The 20,865-nt window shown below is 53.5% G+C and overlaps 3 protein-coding genes across 3 annotated transcripts; all 3 read right to left on the bottom strand.

The window, feature by feature from the left end:
• Positions 1 to 107: 107 nt before the first annotated feature.
• On the bottom strand, positions 108 to 3,033 carry PITHD1 (PITH domain containing 1). The gene is made up of 6 exons (XM_063356177.1): positions 2,802 to 3,033; positions 2,558 to 2,601; positions 2,317 to 2,394; positions 1,355 to 1,459; positions 761 to 869; positions 108 to 523 (listed from the first exon to the last, which is right to left on the bottom strand). The coding sequence occupies exons 1-6, from the start codon at positions 2,994 to 2,996 to the stop codon at positions 422 to 424; spliced, it is 633 nt and encodes a 210-aa protein (XP_063212247.1). The 5' UTR covers positions 2,997 to 3,033; the 3' UTR covers positions 108 to 421.
• A 2,109-nt stretch (positions 3,034 to 5,142) lies between these two features.
• Positions 5,143 to 9,930, bottom strand: LOC134525393 (elongin-A-like). Its single transcript, XM_063356227.1, has 11 exons — positions 9,444 to 9,930; positions 8,650 to 8,764; positions 8,128 to 8,283; positions 7,591 to 7,680; positions 7,125 to 7,382; positions 6,806 to 6,917; positions 6,498 to 6,726; positions 6,259 to 6,361; positions 5,695 to 5,806; positions 5,462 to 5,595; positions 5,143 to 5,201 (listed from the first exon to the last, which is right to left on the bottom strand). The coding sequence occupies exons 1-11, from the start codon at positions 9,864 to 9,866 to the stop codon at positions 5,143 to 5,145; spliced, it is 1,791 nt and encodes a 596-aa protein (XP_063212297.1). The 5' UTR covers positions 9,867 to 9,930.
• Positions 9,889 to 17,813, bottom strand: LOC134525392 (elongin-A-like). The gene is made up of 13 exons (XM_063356226.1): positions 17,327 to 17,813; positions 16,533 to 16,647; positions 16,011 to 16,166; positions 15,474 to 15,563; positions 15,008 to 15,265; positions 14,689 to 14,800; positions 14,381 to 14,609; positions 14,140 to 14,242; positions 13,576 to 13,687; positions 13,343 to 13,476; positions 13,028 to 13,082; positions 11,119 to 11,170; positions 9,889 to 10,014 (listed from the first exon to the last, which is right to left on the bottom strand). The coding sequence occupies exons 1-13, from the start codon at positions 17,747 to 17,749 to the stop codon at positions 9,889 to 9,891; spliced, it is 1,965 nt and encodes a 654-aa protein (XP_063212296.1). The 5' UTR covers positions 17,750 to 17,813.
• Positions 17,814 to 20,865: the final 3,052 nt, after the last annotated feature.

Here is a 20,865-nt window from a genome sequence, read left to right as displayed (position 1 = left end):
CGGGTCACGTCCCCGTGTCGCTACTCCCTCACCCCTGTCAGTTCCAGACACCAGCTGCGACCCGCATTCAGGGAGGGGGATGGCGGTGAGCAGGCCACAGCCACAGCTCGGCACCTCAGCGTGTTTTATTGGCAGTCAGAGCAGTAAACAATACCGGACCCGAGCTCACCACCGCCCCAAGACTGACTCTCCCGTGAGGAGAGCGGATCCACTGCTTTCTGCGGGACCCAATGCGCCACTGCCCTTAGTGGCCGCCTTCATACAGGCATCGCCCACACTCGGCGCTTTGCTTTCCGAGGCAAAGACCGAAACGTAAAACTGATCCAACACTCTGCAGTGCTCCAGGAAGGCAGTTCTGTCCGAGTCAGCCCATCGTGTCCGTAGCCTTGTATCAGAGCCTTCAGGAGATTCCCGACAGCAGTTAGGAGATGAAGTGAGTCTGTGGGGTGATTTGTTCCAGCTTGTGATCTGCTGGGTTTGCTGATGCTTCATAATTGCAGATGGTGACTTCGTGGCGATGAGCCTGAATTCAGATTAAAGGTGTTACTCCAGAGGAGAGCAGAATTCAAGTTCCTCCTAAAACACCTGACTGGCAAGAGCTGAGCAAGTTCCCATCTTACAGACTTTTCATCACAGGCCTTCCATCCCCAACGCCCTCACCACTGCCACTTCTTCCTCACTGCTACAGCTCCACTTAAATTCTGATTTAAAGCTCTTTTTACACTACTAGCACAGCCTTGCACATCCAGAGATGACCTACCTCTGTCCACTCCCCTTTCAGGCCTATATAAAATATCTTTGTTGTCTCCGCTCCAAAGTTCTTCGGAAAGTGGATGGAGAGGTGGTAAACATTGGAGAAACGGGCAATTCTGAAAGAAAACACACTCTGAAACTGGAGCTGTGTGTCCAGGCTGCCACCCTGCTGCCTTGCCACCTCTTCTCAGCATGGCGCTGCAGAGCTCCAATCCTAATTCAAGTCAGACTTGGAAGCCAAGGACCAAGGGTGCAGGAGGAGTAGCTTCCCTCACGCCTGTGGCAAGGGGGCCAGCAACAAGCTGATACTGGGGCCAGGAGCAGGGGACGTGACATCGGGATAATTCTGCACCCCAAAAAACCCTGGGGCGCAGGCACAGGAATTCCCCTGGCTCCAGGGAGATGGGTTTCAGGCCAGAGCTCTCACCTGACAAGAGCAGGAAGGAGCTGTGGAGGCAAATCCTACTCTGGGCAGCTTTGAGATGCAAGGGAAGGAACTGCCCTAAACTTGGGGGCATGCCAGCAGGCTGGATAGAGTGTGGAGCCTGCACTCAGGAGGAACAGCCCCCCACAACCCCCAGGCCCATGATCGGCATCGTACTTGGTTGGGTACTCCAGCTCCCCCGTTGGATCCCGGTTCAGGCTGAATGTCTGCTCCGGTTCCCTGGCTGTGTCATCAAAGGACATGTGAGGAATGTTCCTGAACCTGGGAAGAAAGGGAGGAAACCCAGGAAGTTATTACACAGATCAGCTCGTTAGTTTCCTCCCCAGCCATTCGTACTACCCACATTCCTCTCAACAATGAGAAACTGCATTTGCTCCATCTTCTAAGGGAGAAAATACCAATAAATGCCACCACAAAGCATCATCGTGTTCCAGATACCAAACACCCTGAAGAAAGAACAAGGAAGAGCGAGGAACAAAGCTAGGGAGATACAGATCTCCATACGCTTGGGTGCCGAAGGAACCCAGACTCCAGTACACTGTTGGTGAAGGAAAAGAAGGGCTTGAAAAAGGTGTATTTCTTTCCCCAAAAGCAGGAACCGCAGAGCACTAAATACTCTCTCATTTTTTGAAAACAAAGGCAGTATTCAAAGGGATCCCCCTCCCTTCAGGGCCTAAAACAGGCCACATGTCTCAACACAGCTGGACTGCTGCCAAGAGCCTTAGAGACCTCACCTTGCTGCAGGACACTCTGTCACTTGTGTCCCTTCCTCCTGGCCCATGGATCCTTCTGCAGCCCACTAAGCCCACAGCAGGTTGGTTTCTTGACAGCACAGCCAGTGTCTCAACCAAACGGCCTCTTCTCATTAAAACCAGCGCCTCATTTCTCTAGAGAAGAGGCAGCACGTAGCCACGCTCATCCCCTTTCATTTAGAGTGTCTTTTTCTTCCCAGGGCCCTGGAAGGACTGAGGAGCTGCACAGTGATGCTGGTTTCTCCCACACTGTGCACCCTCGCTGGGCACTGGGACACTCAACAGCGTGAGAATTGCTGCTCTCGTTAGCTACCACTCAATCACTGCCATTTACGCTGCAGCGGAGTTGATACTCATGTCACTTACAGTCTCATCTCTGCGGGATGCGTACCGTCGTCTTCTCCCATCACGATTATTCCTTTTAATTTCACATTGCCTGTAAACCTGCCCAGAGACACACAAGTGGCGGTTTCAGCTCTGTTCTCCCCAAACCAGCCCCGGTTACCGCAGCGTGCAGACGTGCCTCACGCCTGGGGAACGCAAAGGCAAGGAACCGGCCCTGCCAGCGGCCAGGACGCTGCTGGAGGAGCTCGGGGAAGGAACTCACGGGACGTTGAAGAGAAGCTCCTCGTCGTCGTCGCTTTCCACGAACTGGGGAGAGAGAAGCGCAGGTCAGGGGAGCGCAGACCGGTGGGGCGGGTAACCCCGGTGGGTAACCCCGCGACACGGCGGTGGGGGCTCCGGGACACGGCGGGGACACCCAGCCACTCGCTCCCTCCCCCACGCGCCCCCTCCCGCCGCCCGGTTCCCCTCAGGCCGCGTCGCCGCTGCAGGACCCGGCCCGGCCCCACCTGGGCGCGATCGCCGCGGTCCTCCCAAGCGCGGAAGACGAGCGCGCCGCTGCCCTCACGGCGCTCGTTGAGGCACTGCAGCCGCTGCCGGTCGATGCGCAGGTAGAGGCCCCAGGCCGCGCCCCGCTCCGCGCCGCCCGCCGCCGCCGCCGCCTCCCCGCAGCAGCAGCAGCAGCGCCCTGGACCGTGCGCCATGTCTGCGCCGCCGCCCGCACTGCGCCTGCGCGCTCCCGCCCCCGCCCCGCCCACCGCGCGTCGAGGCCCCGCCCACGGCGCGCCGCCCATGCGGTCACACCCACCGCGGCCCCGCCCACCGCGGCCACGTAGCCCCGCCCACCGCGCCATTAGCCGTTTCTGCTCAGGGGCAGCAGGAGGAGGAGAGGGGGTGCATTTTCGGCTTTTATTGCGGCATGATTTCCCTCTTTTCGTGGAATCACAGGATGTGTTGGGTTGGAAGGGACCTCTAAAGGCCATCTTGTCCAACCCCCTGCAGTCAGCAGGGACATCTGTAACTAGATCAGGTCACTCAGAGCCTCATCCAGCCTGGCCTTGAATGTCTCCAGGGATGGGGCCTCCACCCCCTCTCTGGGCAACCTGGGCCAGTGTCTCACCACCCTCAGTGTACAGAACTTCTTCCTCATGTCTGATCTGAACCTGCCCTGCTCTAGTTTAAACCATTGCCCCTCGTCCTGTCGCTACAGGCCCTTGCAAACAGCCCCTCCCCAGCTTTCCTGGAGCCCCTTTAGGGACTGGAAGGGGTTGGAAGGTCTCCCCGGAGCCTTCTCTTCTCCAGGCTGAACCCCCCCAGCTCTCTCAGCCTGTCCTCCCAGCAGAGGGGCTCCAGCCCTCGGATCGTCTCCGAGTCCCCACTCCGACAGGTCCATGTCCTTCTTGTGCTGAGGGCTCCAGAGCTGGACACAGTACTTGTAGAACTTGGGCTCCCGACCTCCCTCCCCAGGGGAGCTCTGCTCCAGGGCACCTCCTCATGCTTCCACCAAGCCCAGCGGCCCCAGCCACTGGGCTACATAGCACACTCTTTCCTTTCAGACCTCCACTTCCCCAGGCACCAAGCACAACCCAGCTTTTGGAAATCCTCCTATGTACTACGCACACATTAAAAACAAACCACATTCCCTTATTCACTTCCTTCCACCCCCAGTCAAGTGGTTTCAGGTTAAAGACTAAAATCCTTGCTTTTTCCAAGAGGGTGCAGAAGAAAACGTACAGGGAAGAGACGGGACTTAAGCACCAGCTCCCACACTGGCAATAATTCCTTCTCAGTTCCACACAGAAAACAAAATAAAAGGATTCCGTCTTTCCACCAAAAGAGACAAACCGATGCCTTCATTGATCTCACAGAATCATAGAATTCCAGGTTGGAAGGGACCTCAAGGATGATCTGATCCAACCTTTGGATGTGAGGGCGATCTGGCTGTGACATCTGTCACCCCATGGGTGACCAGGGTTGATTCGGCTGATGTGATTGGTGAGGGGCGTGTCCCCTTCTTCCCTCTGCTCCATGTGTGTCCCTCCTGAAGCTGCGCGCTCAGTCAAAGATGACGTTCCCCAATAGAGACACACCATTCATCTGTCAAGGGTACAGGGAAGCTGTGCTCCCCTGCTAGAACCTCCAAACAATTGATCTTAAAAACTGTTTTTAATTTCAGAGGCAGACAAAGTCCCCTCTTTCTCTCTCTCAAAAAAAAAAAATTAAAATCTGATTTGATGCAAAGTTAGATTTCTCCCAAAACCCCTCAGAGTTTTATTCCCAGTAGCCAGCAGAAAACAACATCAGCAGAGAACAAGTCCCTAATGGCTCTTGGCATCCCTGCATGACAACGTAATCATCTGCACAAAATCTACAGTAACAGCAGAGAGAAGGCTGAAAGCTAAGATTTCATGAACATACATGAGGAGAGAGCAAAGCCTCAGGACTTGGTGTGCTTGCGAAAGGATGGATGAGCAGACAGGCCACAGGTCTGACCTGTTCCAGAGGGTCCAGGTGGGGCTTTGGCCCCAACAGGTACCAGATCATGAGGAAAGAGTCCCGTGACTCCCAGTGTCCGCTCAGACAGAGTGACAAGGGGCAAAATACTAATGAAAGCCATTTTATAATTTATTAAGAGTTTAAACAGTAAATGGTCTCTGGATCTTCCACTCTCCACCGGTGCCAAGACTTCCCAGGTTTTTGTGTTGGGAGATTCTGTACGCCCTTCTTTTGCCAGATGACAAAGCTGCAGCCTCCCCAGAGTCCGAAGAAAAGGGCTGTTTGGGGACCTTCTCCTCCTTCAGTGCCACTTGTCCCCGGGAGGGAAAGTGCCAGGCCGGCCCGGCAAACTTCTTACCGAGAGAACCTGGTTTTGAAATCTTTGACAGCCTTGGCCATCATGGGTGCAATTTCTGCAAGAGAGAACGATAAAGATCCACAAATGAACGCAACCCCCCTGACATTAAAGCAGCAGGCACAGACTAGGGGAGCAGAGAGCAATTCTAAACTGCAATTTTGAAGAGCCTTTAGCCTCTCCTTAGGGAGGGGAGGGGCTGCCAACGTGACCCCTCCTGCAGAGCCGGGATTTCCCTTGCAGCAGAAACAGCAGATTTGTGCCTTTGGAAACGGGGAGCTCTAAGAGACCAAGGGATGTTCTGCGGTTTGTACTTACTCTTGGCTGGTGGTTTCTTGGGCTCAGGAAACCAGGAGGAGAACATGGTCCTGCCCAAAGATGGGACAGAGTGGGGAGTGCTGGTGCTGGGCCCATCGTGGGACTCGCCCCCACTCCCAGGAGCGTGGCTTTTGCTAGAAGTGCACAGGACAGGTTTTATTATGGAACAGATATGGGACAGACAGTTCAGGCAAAGACATCCGGAACAGCAAGCGCTACTGACAAATACTCACTTGGTCTTCTCTGGCAGAAGAGCTCGTCCAGTCCCAGACCTCTCTTGTCTCCTTTCTTTGTTCTGAGGGGCCTTTGGTGGAGAGGCCAGAAACACAGTTTTGGCTGCTTGACCTGTAGGAGACCAAAGGGAAACATTGCTCAGATGCAGCTTATGATAAAGGAGGCTCCTCAGTGCTTGTCTAATGTCGGCAAGCTCCAAGCACCTCTTCCCAGTCCATCCATTGCAAAGCTGGGATTCTGGGGAAAATTAACCCTGTCCCTCCCAGCCGGAACCAGGACAAGCAGCCACAGCCTAGGAGAGCAGAGAGCAATTCCAAGCTGCAGCCCTGTCAAAGCAGAAGCAAGGCAGGCGTAAGCGTGTGCTCTTTGGCCACGACCTGTTGTATTTTCAGGTCACACACCGAGGAGAGCCCACTCAGCTTTCTGCATGGCAAGAGCACAGGTCTGTGGTGAAACTCTCCCTGCTTCCTTCCCAAGGGAGCTGCAGGACAATTTCATGGTTCCCAACAGCTGGACAAACACAGATGGACAGCAGGAGGGGCAAGGCAGGGTTTGTGCCTCACCTGTACCATTAGGACAGGCTGAGACAGTCGGCACCGAGCAGGCAGCTGAATCGCACGTTTGCCTGTGCTTTTTCTTGTGCAAGGACTTTGAAGAGCCTTTAGCCTTTCAGGGAGAGGAGAGGGAGGGAGAGGGAGAGGGAGAGAGAGGGAGAGGGAGAGGGAGAGGGAGAGGGAGAGGGAGAGGAGAGGAGAGAGGCCAACAAAAATGACCCCTCCTGCAGAGCCAGGATTTGTCTTGCAACAGAAACAGCAGCTTCAGGTGTTTGCAAAGGAGGAGCTCTAGGAGCCGAAGGGATGTTCTGTGGTTTGTACTTACTTTTCACTGGTGGTTTCCTGGGGTCACAGGAGGAGAAGGTGGTTGCTGAAGGTGGGACAGAGTGGGCACTGCTGGTGCTGGGCCCATCATAGAACTTCTCCTCACTCCCACGAGCGTGGCTTTTGCTCGCGGCGCACAAGACTGCTTTTATTCTGAAAGAGAGATGGAACAGACATTTCAGGCTAAGGCACAGCAGGCAGGAACAGCAAGGCGCTACTGACAAATACTCACTTGGTCTTCTCTGGCACAAGAGGTCCCCCAGTTCCAAACTTCTTTTGTCTCCTTCGCACGTCCCAAGGGGCCTTTGGTGGAGAGGCCAGAAACACAGTTTTGGCTGCTTGACCTGTAGGAGACCGAAGGGAAACGTTGCTTAGATGCAGCTTATGATAAAGGAGGCTCCTCAGTGCTTGTCTTAGTAGAGAACAGAGAGTTAAGCAACTCCTAAATTGGACTAGATTTAAACCAGCCACTCCGGAAGACCTTCCCCACACAAAGACATCCCCAAGGCAGCATTCCCAGACCCCTCTCTCGTCATTCAGCCCTCCCTTACCTTTGTTGCTATGAGCTGAGCCAATCTTCCGGGATAACATGAGCAGCCGCTGCTCTCGTGCCTCGTGCAGGCGAAGGTACATCTCCCGCCAGGATTCAAACGCTTCTGGCTTCTCGTTCTTGAAGTCTCGGAGACAGTGGATGTGCCACAGTCGATCCGTAGACTCAATGAGGGCCTGAAACAAATGCAGATGTAATCTGGGATCCCCCCTGAGACCATCGCCCCCCTCTCCCTCAACAACAGCTAGTGCCAGTGGCGCTGGAATACCACCGAGGGCAAGGCGGCTTAATGACCAACTTGCAGCAAGAGAGGGGCAGATGGCAACTGCAGGAACTCAGAACTAGCAAATGCCACCTCTTGTTCTAAAGAGCGCTGTTCTTGACTCTTCAGCTATTGCAGGTGATGAGAGAACGTCCCTCCTGCGTGTCACCAGCCCTTCCCCAGGCCCAGGCACTCACATGATTACGTTCCTCAATGCGATGGAGCTGCTCTGGGGTGCATCTCTCCAATACTGGCTCCAGCTCTGAGAAAGGGACACCACTAACTTCACAGATGGCTAGAGAGAAGCAAAACGCAGAGTATTTATCCCGCTCCCTCTCCGCCAAGGAAAGGGTTTGACTCGTTGAAGGCAGTGGAGAGCAGTGCAGCGCTGCACGCCACTACGGCAGAGGAGGGGAAGGAGAAAGGAGCCGCAGGTGCCGTAGCTCTAGTGGGCCATCAGGCCCCAGTCTCTCCCAGTGAAGGGGTGCCTGCGCAAGGCTCCGTTTACCCCTGTTTCCCGTGCTTGAGCGCCCCCTGAAAGCACACTGGCTGCCGATGGTGCAGCACCTGAGCTTCCGGGGAGATGTGCCCCATATGAGTTCGCTTGCCTTGCGACAAGGGGCAACTAACCATTCATGTGCTCCCAGCCCGATGCTGCTGGGATAGATACAGACAAGTCAGGAAGACAGCAGTATATCTGCCTGGCAACGCGACTTTAAGACAGCCGAGGAAGGGTACTTACAGTCAATGCTGTTAGTGAGGAGTCGGGTACTTTGCTGAGGAGGAGGCACCGTCCGTGGGACCGGGGCGGTTTTAGGGCCTGGACGCACTAGCGTCTTTGAATTCTGCCGGTAGCATGAGAGCCCCTCTTCGCTCTCTTCAGGTGTCAAGGCCGGTGCTGTAAAGTGAAAGACTTGGGGTAAGAAGGGAAGTGAGGAAAGAAGAGCCCAGCCTGAGGAATGGCACAGGAGACACAAATCAGAGTCCCCCAGAAGCAAGCTAAAGGGCTTCTCTAAGAGACCCACAGCCTAGTTGAGGAAGGGCAAGTCCAAAGCCCCAGGCTCCAGCAGGGTCAGCAGAGGATCTTCCTCATTCCTGCTAGAGCACATGGGAGAGAAGCCACCGCTTGTCTGAATCCCGGGCTCTGGGCATTACAGGTGGGACGCCAGACCCCAAGAGAAGGACTCAAACCCAGCCACCATCCCCTCCCTCCCACACACAGTGGCTGCAGCCCATTTCAGACCTATTTGCCTGCCCAACGTACCTTTCCTTTTTCTCTGTGAACGGGGAGCGGACTCAACTGGAGGAGGAGGGCTGCAGCTGGCCTGGATCGGCGGCAGCGGGATGTCGGGCAACTTTATGTCCACATCTAACAGTATCTGGAAGGAGACGACGTGCATGCAAGTCAGCCAAGAATACGGGAGAATGTTACATCCTGCCAGCGTACAAACTGTGCTGAACTGCATTTTGTTTGATATTTTGAAGAAGCCGCTCAACGCTGATCAGCTCACACCAGGGAGTAGCCTCAGCGGGAGGCTGCCCTTCTGCCACGTTACTGTGGCTCTGTCTAGGCTGTCAATACAAAGAAGCCAAAATTCGGGATCTGAATCACTCAGCTCTTGGCTCCATCCAGTAAGAGCCATCCACATCTTTAACCTACAAGGTTGAGCACCAAAGGCCTCCGGCAAGAACCCAAGGCAGATTAACAATGCAAAGAACTCATTTAGTCAAACACTCGTTGACTCCTCCTGCCTCTTCTCCTCCTCCCTGCCTCCTAGAAAAAGCTCTGCAGTGGTGGAGGAGAGGGGAACCTCCCAAAGTGGGGGAAATCCAAAGCTTGGATGTGAGGCACCATTACAGCATCATAAAAGGCTGCTAAGATTATAAACACACTTTTTGAAGTGCAAAGTGTTTCAAAGTTGAGGAAAAAGCTTCATCTGTCAAGGTTTTACACAGCCAGCACCTCCAAGGGGAAAACTAAGAAGCCCCAGATGGCCGAGGACCGAGAGCAGCTGATCCCACCTTCTCGGTTCACTTGCAGATCCTTCAGAACCTTACCCTCTTTGGTTCAGGAGCCTCTGGTGGTTCCTTCTCTGCCCTTTTCTCATTTGTGCGCTTGAGGCTTGGGCTTTTCGCACTCAAGCAGGCGCTGTCGAGGCCGTCTTGGCACGGCAAACAGGTGCTGTGCCAGTGGTCTTTCTGCCCAGGTGACACAGAGGGTTTGACCGCTTGCTTCTTTTTCTGGGGCTGGTCATAAGTGAGGTACTCCTCAAAGGACATAGTAGGTGGTTCACAGTTGTCCTCATCGTCATCCTCCTCAGAACTGCTGGAAAAGCCCACTGATTTTCTGCCAAAGCAAGGAGAAACCCCGGGCAGAGTCAGCACACTTGTCTTAAAAGTGTTCGCAGAGCCTTCACCTTTATTACCTTCATCAGAGAAGTTTATCATCCCCACTTCAAAAATAGAATGTAGTTTATCCATCAAGATCACCAAACAGGTTCACTTACCTGTCTCTCTCTGGGGACACCAGGCCCAGCTTCTTCCGCCCGGCTAAGAACTTCCTGGCAAAGTCTGCGACAAGCTCGAGTTTCCGTGAGCCGGTCACAGTCTTCCCAACAGCGATCTCCTTCTGGAGAGAGCCCAGACATCAATTCATCTTAGCAAAACACGCAGCATTCTCACCTCTGCTAAACTTCCGACAGAGTGAATAAAGTTACCCCGCTGCCTATCCCTGCCAGGTAGAAAGAAACCCCCTTGATCTAACGGCAGAGATACCCCATATAAGCCATAATGATTTCAGTGGCCATTACAGCATTTCTGTAAATCAAAGACGACTTAACTCTGCCTTAGGCAAACATTAATTATTAGTAGCAATAACCCAAGTTAGTATTTACCATGGCTGCGGGTAGGTTTGAAGACAGAAGTCGTCACAAATAATTGTCAGGATTAGCACTTCCTAATCTTATGCCAATCCCGTTAGCGTCAGAAACTGCTCCAACTTGCAGATCCCAATCAAGTGTGAAGCTTCTGGAAGAACCGAGGGCGACCCACTGTCCTCCAAGGCTTCACACTCGCTCTGCCCCGCTCCGTCCGCGTGCCTTTTATCTCTAGGACCGCATCACAATCGTGCCTGTGACAGCGGGCTGCAGCAGGTGGCCGAGGCAACAGGCCCCATTCCCGGGAAAGCAGCATTGCCGTGGCCAGGATTATCCGGTGACTTGAGAGACAGGAGGGAGGTGGGAGAGATTTCCCAGCCCTTTACCACAAGAGCGTCCACTGTGATGGGCAGCTCAGACAGGCTCCTGAGATGCTTCTGTTCACCAGAAACCACTGATCCATCTCCATTGCATTTAGGAATTCATTGCCATGACTGAAAGTTTGGGTTTTCTTGATTGTTTTGGAAGAGGGAAACTGACACCACCAGTACCGGTGTGTTTCAGTGCTCTTGCGCCGGGATGCTGAGGGGGATGCAATAGTGCCGTAACCACGGCTAACTGGGTCTGCAAGCCCTCCGTCCCTGCACCTCCGGGCTGACGTTAATGCAGAGTCTCCCTCGGGATTCACGGGGTCCGGGGCAGGTAACGCGCTGCACCACCTACCTCAATCGATGGGGAAACAAAACGGGGGAAAAAAAGAACCCAACTGAGCTAAAAATGCCGGCATCCTCTCAGAGTTCAGAACCGCTGTTCCTTTGCCCACACTGTGGCTCAACACGGTCCCTGGCAAACGCAACCATTGGCCCTGTTTCTTCCTTCAGTCCCGCAGCAGAGTTTGTATCTTCTCTGCTGGAGTAAAAAAGACCGTTTCCAAACGGTTACAGGGGTGTCCGTAGTTTCACTCATACACGTCTGTGCCAGCAGCCCTATTTTCAACCCCAGAAAATATTCATACTTGACACCTTTCAGCAAGGCAATATAGAGTTGTACACAACACCGGGCAAATCCTATTCTTTCACATTACTGATAAATGTTTCAAAAGGAGAAGGCAAGAAAACCAAAGACTGGAAATGGTGCAACGTGTGGGTAGCACCCAGAGGTGCCGGGGATTTGTCCTGCTGACAGGGTAGAGCTGTAGCTGCTACAGAACTGTAGTGGCAACAGTTATAGCAGAAGAGCCAAAAGCCATTTTCTGACACAGGGAGGTGCTCAGAAGATTCACAATCTATCAAGGTGATGCAAAGGCAACTAAATTCAAGCCTAGAAACACTAACACTGCCACGGATATCGTTGAGAAGGTATCGGAAATAGGAAGAGCACAGGTTACAGCACCTTTCTGCTGGAGCAGGGGAATGGTTTAAAGTCCTACCCTAGCTAGGAACAGCCTGAGAATGCTTCCCACTCTCCTTCCCCTTGCAAAACTGCATGGGATGAACAGAGAAAGGACTGAACACGGCAAGGTTACTGGAGATGGAGTCAGCCTGTGCAACCAGTGCCTGAAGGCTTACAATGGCCAAGACACACAGACAGGAGTTATTGCCCCAATCTGAGACGAGGGTCAGCAAACGAGAGCACTAATTCTCTGTGCACAGCATGCTGAGCTGAGATGGGAAGTCTTGCGTGTGCTCCCAGCCCCACGGAGCCCCTGGCATTGACTCCTCAGCCGTCCCTCAGCTCCATTTGGGGATCACCGGTTAAACCCTGCTCTGGTCTTGGCTGAGAGGGAGGGAAAAGGAACCAGAGCCCCCATTGTCGTGGAGAGCATGAGCCAGCAATGTGTCCTTGTGGCCAAGGCGGCCAATGGCATCCTGGGGTGCATCAAGAAGAGCGTGGCCAGCAGGTGGAGGGAGGTCATCCTCCCCCTCTGCTCTGCCCTGGGGAGGCCACATCTGGAGTGCTGTGTCCAGTTCTGGGCTCCCTGGGTCAAGAAGGACAGGGAACTGCTGGAGAGGGGACAGCAAAGGGCTGCCAAGATGCTGAGGGGACTGGAACACCTCTCTTACGAAGAAAGGCTGAGGGATTTCGTTCTTTTTAGTCTGGAGAAAAGACGACTGAGGGGGGATCTCATCAATGCTTATAAATGCTTAAACTCTCTGTTAGCGCTCAGGGGTCTGGCTGGGTGGTGAAGGGAAGAGATTGTCCTGCCGCAAGCCATGTTGGCTGTCCTAGGCCTTGGCTGTCTCGGAAAAGGTGGCGGTAGTGGAGGCTGTTGTTGGTGGCAGCTCTGGAGCAGCTCTGCCGCTGGTTCCGTGGCTGCCAAAGGCCGAGCCGGCGGAGCTGTCTGTGCGCGCTGACCGGGGCAAAGCTGAGGCCCAAAGCCAATCTTGGGCGCTGCTCAACTGGCCCTTAATGAACCCTAGAGCGAGCGGCATACTTGGGTGTGGGTATTGCCCCCAGCATTGCTGTTAGGGGGGAACGTACCTTGATGAGGGCAAAAATGACAAGGGGCAAAATAGTAATGAAAACCATTTAATAACGTATTAAGAGGTTAAACAGTAAATGGTCTCTGGATCTTCCACTCTCCACCGGTGCCAAGACTTCCCAGGTTTTTGTGTTGGGAGATTCTGTACGCCCTTCTTTTGCCAGATGACAAAGCTGCAGCCTCCCCAGAGTCCGAAGAAAAGGGCTGTTTGGGGACCTTCTCCTCCTTCAGTGCCACTTGTCCCCGGGAGGGAAAGTGCCAGGCCGGCCCGGCAAACTTCTTACCGAGAGAACCTGGTTTTGAAATCTTTGACAGCCTTGGCCATCATGGGTGCAATTTCTGCAAGAGAGAACGATAAAGATCCACAAATGAACGCAACCCCCCTGACATTAAAGCAGCAGGCACAGACTAGGGGAGCAGAGAGCAATTCTAAACTGCAATTTTGAAGAGCCTTTAGCCTCTCCTTAGGGAGGGGAGGGGCTGCCAACGTGACCCCTCCTGCAGAGCCGGGATTTCCCTTGCAGCAGAAACAGCAGATTTGTGCCTTTGGAAACGGGGAGCTCTAAGAGACCAAGGGATGTTCTGCGGTTTGTACTTACTCTTGGCTGGTGGTTTCTTGGGCTCAGGAAACCAGGAGGAGAACATGGTCCTGCCCAAAGATGGGACAGAGTGGGGAGTGCTGGTGCTGGGCCCATCGTGGGACTCGCCCCCACTCCCAGGAGCGTGGCTTTTGCTAGAAGTGCACAGGACAGGTTTTATTATGGAACAGATATGGGACAGACAGTTCAGGCAAAGACATCCGGAACAGCAAGCGCTACTGACAAATACTCACTTGGTCTTCTCTGGCAGAAGAGCTCGTCCAGTCCCAGACCTCTCTTGTCTCCTTTCTTTGTTCTGAGGGGCCTTTGGTGGAGAGGCCAGAAACACAGTTTTGGCTGCTTGACCTGTAGGAGACCAAAGGGAAACATTGCTCAGATGCAGCTTATGATAAAGGAGGCTCCTCAGTGCTTGTCTAATGTCGGCAAGCTCCAAGCACCTCTTCCCAGTCCATCCATTGCAAAGCTGGGATTCTGGGGAAAATTAACCCTGTCCCTCCCAGCCGGAACCAGGACAAGCAGCCACAGCCTAGGAGAGCAGAGAGCAATTCCAAGCTGCCGCCCTGTCAAAGCAGAAGCAAGGCAGGCGTAAGCGTGTGCTCTTTGGCCACGACCTGTTGTATTTTCAGGTCACACACCGAGGAGAGCCCACTCAGCTTTCTGCATGGCAAGAGCACAGGTCTGTGGTGAAACTCTCCCTGCTTCCTTCCCAAGGGAGCTGCAGGACAATTTCATGGTTCCCAACAGCTGGACAAACACAGATGGACAGCAGGAGGGGCAAGGCAGGGTTTGTGCCTCACCTGTACCATTAGGACAGGCTGAGACAGTCGGCACCGAGCAGGCAGCTGAATCGCACGTTTGCCTGTGCTTTTTCTTGTGCAAGGACTTTGAAGAGCCTTTAGCCTTTCAGGGAGAGGAGAGGGAGGGAGAGGGAGAGGGAGAGGGAGAGGGAGAGGGAGAGGGAGAGGGAGAGGGAGAGGGAGAGGAGAGGAGAGAGGCCAACAAAAATGACCCCTCCTGCAGAGCCAGGATTTGTCTTGCAACAGAAACAGCAGCTTCAGGTGTTTGCAAAGGAGGAGCTCTAGGAGCCGAAGGGATGTTCTGTGGTTTGTACTTACTTTTCACTGGTGGTTTCCTGGGGTCACAGGAGGAGAAGGTGGTTGCTGAAGGTGGGACAGAGTGGGCACTGCTGGTGCTGGGCCCATCATAGAACTTCTCCTCACTCCCACGAGCGTGGCTTTTGCTCGCGGCGCACAAGACTGCTTTTATTCTGAAAGAGAGATGGAACAGACATTTCAGGCTAAGGCACAGCAGGCAGGAACAGCAAGGCGCTACTGACAAATACTCACTTGGTCTTCTCTGGCACAAGAGGTCCCCCAGTTCCAAACTTCTTTTGTCTCCTTCGCACGTCCCAAGGGGCCTTTGGTGGAGAGGCCAGAAACACAGTTTTGGCTGCTTGACCTGTAGGAGACCGAAGGGAAACGTTGCTTAGATGCAGCTTATGATAAAGGAGGCTCCTCAGTGCTTGTCTTAGTAGAGAACAGAGAGTTAAGCAACTCCTAAATTGGACTAGATTTAAACCAGCCACTCCGGAAGACCTTCCCCACACAAAGACATCCCCAAGGCAGCATTCCCAGACCCCTCTCTCGTCATTCAGCCCTCCCTTACCTTTGTTGCTATGAGCTGAGCCAATCTTCCGGGATAACATGAGCAGCCGCTGCTCTCGTGCCTCGTGCAGGCGAAGGTACATCTCCCGCCAGGATTCAAACGCTTCTGGCTTCTCGTTCTTGAAGTCTCGGAGACAGTGGATGTGCCACAGTCGATCCGTAGACTCAATGAGGGCCTGAAACAAATGCAGATGTAATCTGGGATCCCCCCTGAGACCATCGCCCCCCTCTCCCTCAACAACAGCTAGTGCCAGTGGCGCTGGAATACCACCGAGGGCAAGGCGGCTTAATGACCAACTTGCAGCAAGAGAGGGGCAGATGGCAACTGCAGGAACTCAGAACTAGCAAATGCCACCTCTTGTTCTAAAGAGCGCTGTTCTTGACTCTTCAGCTATTGCAGGTGATGAGAGAACGTCCCTCCTGCGTGTCACCAGCCCTTCCCCAGGCCCAGGCACTCACATGATTACGTTCCTCAATGCGATGGAGCTGCTCTGGGGTGCATCTCTCCAATACTGGCTCCAGCTCTGAGAAAGGGACACCACTAACTTCACAGATGGCTAGAGAGAAGCAAAACGCAGAGTATTTATCCCGCTCCCTCTCCGCCAAGGAAAGGGTTTGACTCGTTGAAGGCAGTGGAGAGCAGTGCAGCGCTGCACGCCACTACGGCAGAGGAGGGGAAGGAGAAAGGAGCCGCAGGTGCCGTAGCTCTAGTGGGCCATCAGGCCCCAGTCTCTCCCAGTGAAGGGGTGCCTGCGCAAGGCTCCGTTTACCCCTGTTTCCCGTGCTTGAGCGCCCCCTGAAAGCACACTGGCTGCCGATGGTGCAGCACCTGAGCTTCCAGGGAGATGTGCCCCATATGAGTTCGCTTGCCTTGCGACAAGGGGCAACTAACCATTCATGTGCTCCCAGCCCGATGCTGCTGGGATAGATACAGACAAGTCAGGAAGACAGCAGTATATCTGCCTGGCAACGCGACTTTAAGACAGCCGAGGAAGGGTACTTACAGTCAATGCTGTTAGTGAGGAGTCGGGTACTTTGCTGAGGAGGAGGCACCGTCCGTGGGACCGGGGCGGTTTTAGGGCCTGGACGCACTAGCGTCTTTGAATTCTGCCGGTAGCATGAGAGCCCCTCTTCGCTCTCTTCAGGTGTCAAGGCCGGTGCTGTAAAGTGAAAGACTTGGGGTAAGAAGGGAAGTGAGGAAAGAAGAGCCCAGCCTGAGGAATGGCACAGGAGACACAAATCAGAGTCCCCCAGAAGCAAGCTAAAGGGCTTCTCTAAGAGACCCACAGCCTAGTTGAGGAAGGGCAAGTCCAAAGCCCCAGGCTCCAGCAGGGTCAGCAGAGGATCTTCCTCATTCCTGCTAGAGCACATGGGAGAGAAGCCACCGCTTGTCTGAATCCCGGGCTCTGGGCATTACAGGTGGGACGCCAGACCCCAAGAGAAGGACTCAAACCCAGCCACCATCCCCTCCCTCCCACACACAGTGGCTGCAGCCCATTTCAGACCTATTTGCCTGCCCAACGTACCTTTCCTTTTTCTCTGTGAACGGGGAGCGGACTCAACTGGAGGAGGAGGGCTGCAGCTGGCCTGGATCGGCGGCAGCGGGATGTCGGGCAACTTTATGTCCACATCTAACAGTATCTGGAAGGAGACGACGTGCATGCAAGTCAGCCAAGAATACGGGAGAATGTTACATCCTGCCAGCGTACAAACTGTGCTGAACTGCATTTTGTTTGATATTTTGAAGAAGCCGCTCAACGCTGATCAGCTCACACCAGGGAGTAGCCTCAGCGGGAGGCTGCCCTTCTGCCACGTTACTGTGGCTCTGTCTAGGCTGTCAATACAAAGAAGCCAAAATTCGGGATCTGAATCACTCAGCTCTTGGCTCCATCCAGTAAGAGCCATCCACATCTTTAACCTACAAGGTTGAGCACCAAAGGCCTCCGGCAAGAACCCAAGGCAGATTAACAATGCAAAGAACTCATTTAGTCAAACACTCGTTGACTCCTCCTGCCTCTTCTCCTCCTCCCTGCCTCCTAGAAAAAGCTCTGCAGTGGTGGAGGAGAGGGGAACCTCCCAAAGTGGGGGAAATCCAAAGCTTGGATGTGAGGCACCATTACAGCATCATAAAAGGCTGCTAAGATTATAAACACACTTTTTGAAGTGCAAAGTGTTTCAAAGTTGAGGAAAAAGCTTCATCTGTCAAGGTTTTACACAGCCAGCACCTCCAAGGGGAAAACTAAGAAGCCCCAGATGGCCGAGGACCGAGAGCAGCTGATCCCACCTTCTCGGTTCACTTGCAGATCCTTCAGAACCTTACCCTCTTTGGTTCAGGAGCCTCTGGTGGTTCCTTCTCTGCCCTTTTCTCATTTGTGCGCTTGAGGCTTGGGCTTTTCGCACTCAAGCAGGCGCTGTCGAGGCCGTCTTGGCACGGCAAACAGGTGCTGTGCCAGTGGTCTTTCTGCCCAGGTGACACAGAGGGTTTGACCGCTTGCTTCTTTTTCTGGGGCTGGTCATAAGTGAGGTACTCCTCAAAGGACATAGTAGGTGGTTCACAGTTGTCCTCATCGTCATCCTCCTCAGAACTGCTGGAAAAGCCCACTGATTTTCTGCCAAAGCAAGGAGAAACCCCGGGCAGAGTCAGCACACTTGTCTTAAAAGTGTTCGCAGAGCCTTCACCTTTATTACCTTCATCAGAGAAGTTTATCATCCCCACTTCAAAAATAGAATGTAGTTTATCCATCAAGATCACCAAACAGGTTCACTTACCTGTCTCTCTCTGGGGACACCAGGCCCAGCTTCTTCCGCCCGGCTAAGAACTTCCTGGCAAAGTCTGCGACAAGCTCGAGTTTCCGTGAGCCGGTCACAGTCTTCCCAACAGCGATCTCCTTCTGGAGAGAGCCCAGACATCAATTCATCTTAGCAAAACACGCAGCATTCTCACCTCTGCTAAACTTCCGACAGAGTGAATAAAGTTACCCCGCTGCCTATCCCTGCCAGGTAGAAAGAAACCCCCTTGATCTAACGGCAGAGATACCCCATATAAGCCATAATGATTTCAGTGGCCATTACAGCATTTCTGTAAATCAAAGACGACTTAACTCTGCCTTAGGCAAACATTAATTATTAGTAGCAATAACCCAAGTTAGTATTTACCATGGCTGCGGGTAGGTTTGAAGACAGAAGTCGTCACAAATAATTGTCAGGATTAGCACTTCCTAATCTTATGCCAATCCCGTTAGCGTCAGAAACTGCTCCAACTTGCAGATCCCAATCAAGTGTGAAGCTTCTGGAAGAACCGAGGGCGACCCACTGTCCTCCAAGGCTTCACACTCGCTCTGCCCCGCTCCGTCCACGTGCCTTTTATCTCTAGGACCGCATCACAATCGTGCCTGTGACAGCGGGCTGCAGCAGGTGGCCGAGGCAACAGGCCCCATTCCCGGGAAAGCAGCATTGCCGTGGCCAGGATTATCCGGTGACTTGAGAGACAGGAGGGAGGTGGGAGAGATTTCCCAGCCCTTTACCACAAGAGCGTCCACTGTGATGGGCAGCTCAGACAGGCTCCTGAGATGCTTCTGTTCACCAGAAACCACTGATCCATCTCCATTGCATTTAGGAATTCATTGCCATGACTGAAAGTTTGGGTTTTCTTGATTGTTTTGGAAGAGGGAAACTGACACCACCAGTACCGGTGTGTTTCAGTGCTCTTGCGCCGGGATGCTGAGGGGGATGCAATAGTGCCGTAACCACGGCTAACTGGGTCTGCAAGCCCTCCGTCCCTGCACCTCCGGGCTGACGTTAATGCAGAGTCTCCCTCGGGATTCACGGGGTCCGGGGCAGGTAACGCGCTGCACCACCTACCTCAATCGATGGGGAAACAAAACGGGGGAAAAAAAGAACCCAACTGAGCTAAAAATGCCGGCATCCTCTCAGAGTTCAGAACCGCTGTTCCTTTGCCCACACTGTGGCTCAACACGGTCCCTGGCAAACGCAACCATTGGCCCTGTTTCTTCCTTCAGTCCCGCAGCAGAGTTTGTATCTTCTCTGCTGGAGTAAAAAAGACCGTTTCCAAACGGTTACAGGGGTGTCCGTAGTTTCACTCATACACGTCTGTGCCAGCAGCCCTATTTTCAACCCCAGAAAATATTCATACTTGACACCTTTCAGCAAGGCAATATAGAGTTGTACACAACACCGGGCAAATCCTATTCTTTCACATTACTGATAAATGTTTCAAAAGGAGAAGGCAAGAAAACCAAAGACTGGAAATGGTGCAACGTGTGGGTAGCACCCAGAGGTGCCGGGGATTTGTCCTGCTGACAGGGTAGAGCTGTAGCTGCTACAGAACTGTAGTGGAAACAGTTATAGCAGAAGAGCCAAAAGCCATTTTCTGACACAGGGAGGTGCTCAGAAGATTCACAATCTATCAAGGTGATGCAAAGGCAACTAAATTCAAGCCTAGAAACACTAACACTGCCACGGATATCGTTGAGAAGGTATCGGAAATAGGAAGAGCACAGGTTACAGCACCTTTCTGCTGGAGCAGGGGAATGGTTTAAAGTCCTACCCTAGCTAGGAACAGCCTGAGAATGCTTCCCACTCTCCTTCCCCTTGCAAAACTGCATGGGATGAACAGAGAAAGGACTGAACACGGCAAGGTTACTGGAGATGGAGTCAGCCTGTGCAACCAGTGCCTGAAGGCTTACAATGGCCAAGACACACAGACAGGAGTTATTGCCCCAATCTGAGACGAGGGTCAGCAAACGAGAGCACTAATTCTCTGTGCACAGCATGCTGAGCTGAGATGGGAAGTCTTGCGTGTGCTCCCAGCCCCACGGAGCCCCTGGCATTGACTCCTCAGCCGTCCCTCAGCTCCATTTGGGGATCACCGGTTAAACCCTGCTCTGGTCTTGGCTGAGAGGGAGGGAAAAGGAACCAGAGCCCCCATTGTCGTGGAGAGCATGAGCCAGCAATGTGTCCTTGTGGCCAAGGCGGCCAATGGCATCCTGGGGTGCATCAAGAAGAGCGTGGCCAGCAGGTGGAGGGAGGTCATCCTCCCCCTCTGCTCTGCCCTGGGGAGGCCACATCTGGAGTGCTGTGTCCAGTTCTGGGCTCCCTGGGTCAAGAAGGACAGGGAACTGCTGGAGAGGGGACAGCAAAGGGCTGCCAAGATGCTGAGGGGACTGGAACACCTCTCTTACGAAGAAAGGCTGAGGGATTTCGTTCTTTTTAGTCTGGAGAAAAGACGACTGAGGGGGGATCTCATCAATGCTTATAAATGCTTAAACTCTCTGTTAGCGCTCAGGGGTCTGGCTGGGTGGTGAAGGGAAGAGATTGTCCTGCCGCAAGCCATGTTGGCTGTCCTAGGCCTTGGCTGTCTCGGAAAAGGTGGCGGTAGTGGAGGCTGTTGTTGGTGGCAGCTCTGGAGCAGCTCTGCCGCTGGTTCCGTGGCTGCCAAAGGCCGAGCCGGCGGAGCTGTCTGTGCGCGCTGACTGGGGCAAAGCTGAGGCCCAAAGCCAATCTTGGGCGCTGCTCAACTGGCCCTTAATGAACCCTAGAGCGAGCGGCATACTTGGGTGTGGGTATTGCCCCCAGCATTGCTGTTAGGGGGGAACGTACCTTGATGAGGGCAAAAATGACAAGGGGCAAAATAGTAATGAAAACCATTTAATAACGTATTAAGAGGTTAAACAGTAAATGGTCTCTGGATCTTCCACTCTCCACCGGTGCCAAGACTTCCCAGGTTTTTGTGTTGGGAGATTCTGTACGCCCTTCTTTTGCCAGATGACAAAGCTGCAGCCTCCCCAGAGTCCGAAGAAAAGGGCTGTTTGGGGACCTTCTCCTCCTTCAGTGCCACTT

The sequence above is a fragment of the Chroicocephalus ridibundus genome, chromosome 19 (assembly GCF_963924245.1).
Source record: "Chroicocephalus ridibundus chromosome 19, bChrRid1.1, whole genome shotgun sequence".
NCBI classification, from domain to species: Eukaryota; Metazoa; Chordata; class Aves; order Charadriiformes; family Laridae; genus Chroicocephalus; species Chroicocephalus ridibundus.
Note: the sequence above shows the minus strand (reverse complement) of the source record. Positions and strands in the feature narration are given on the sequence as shown.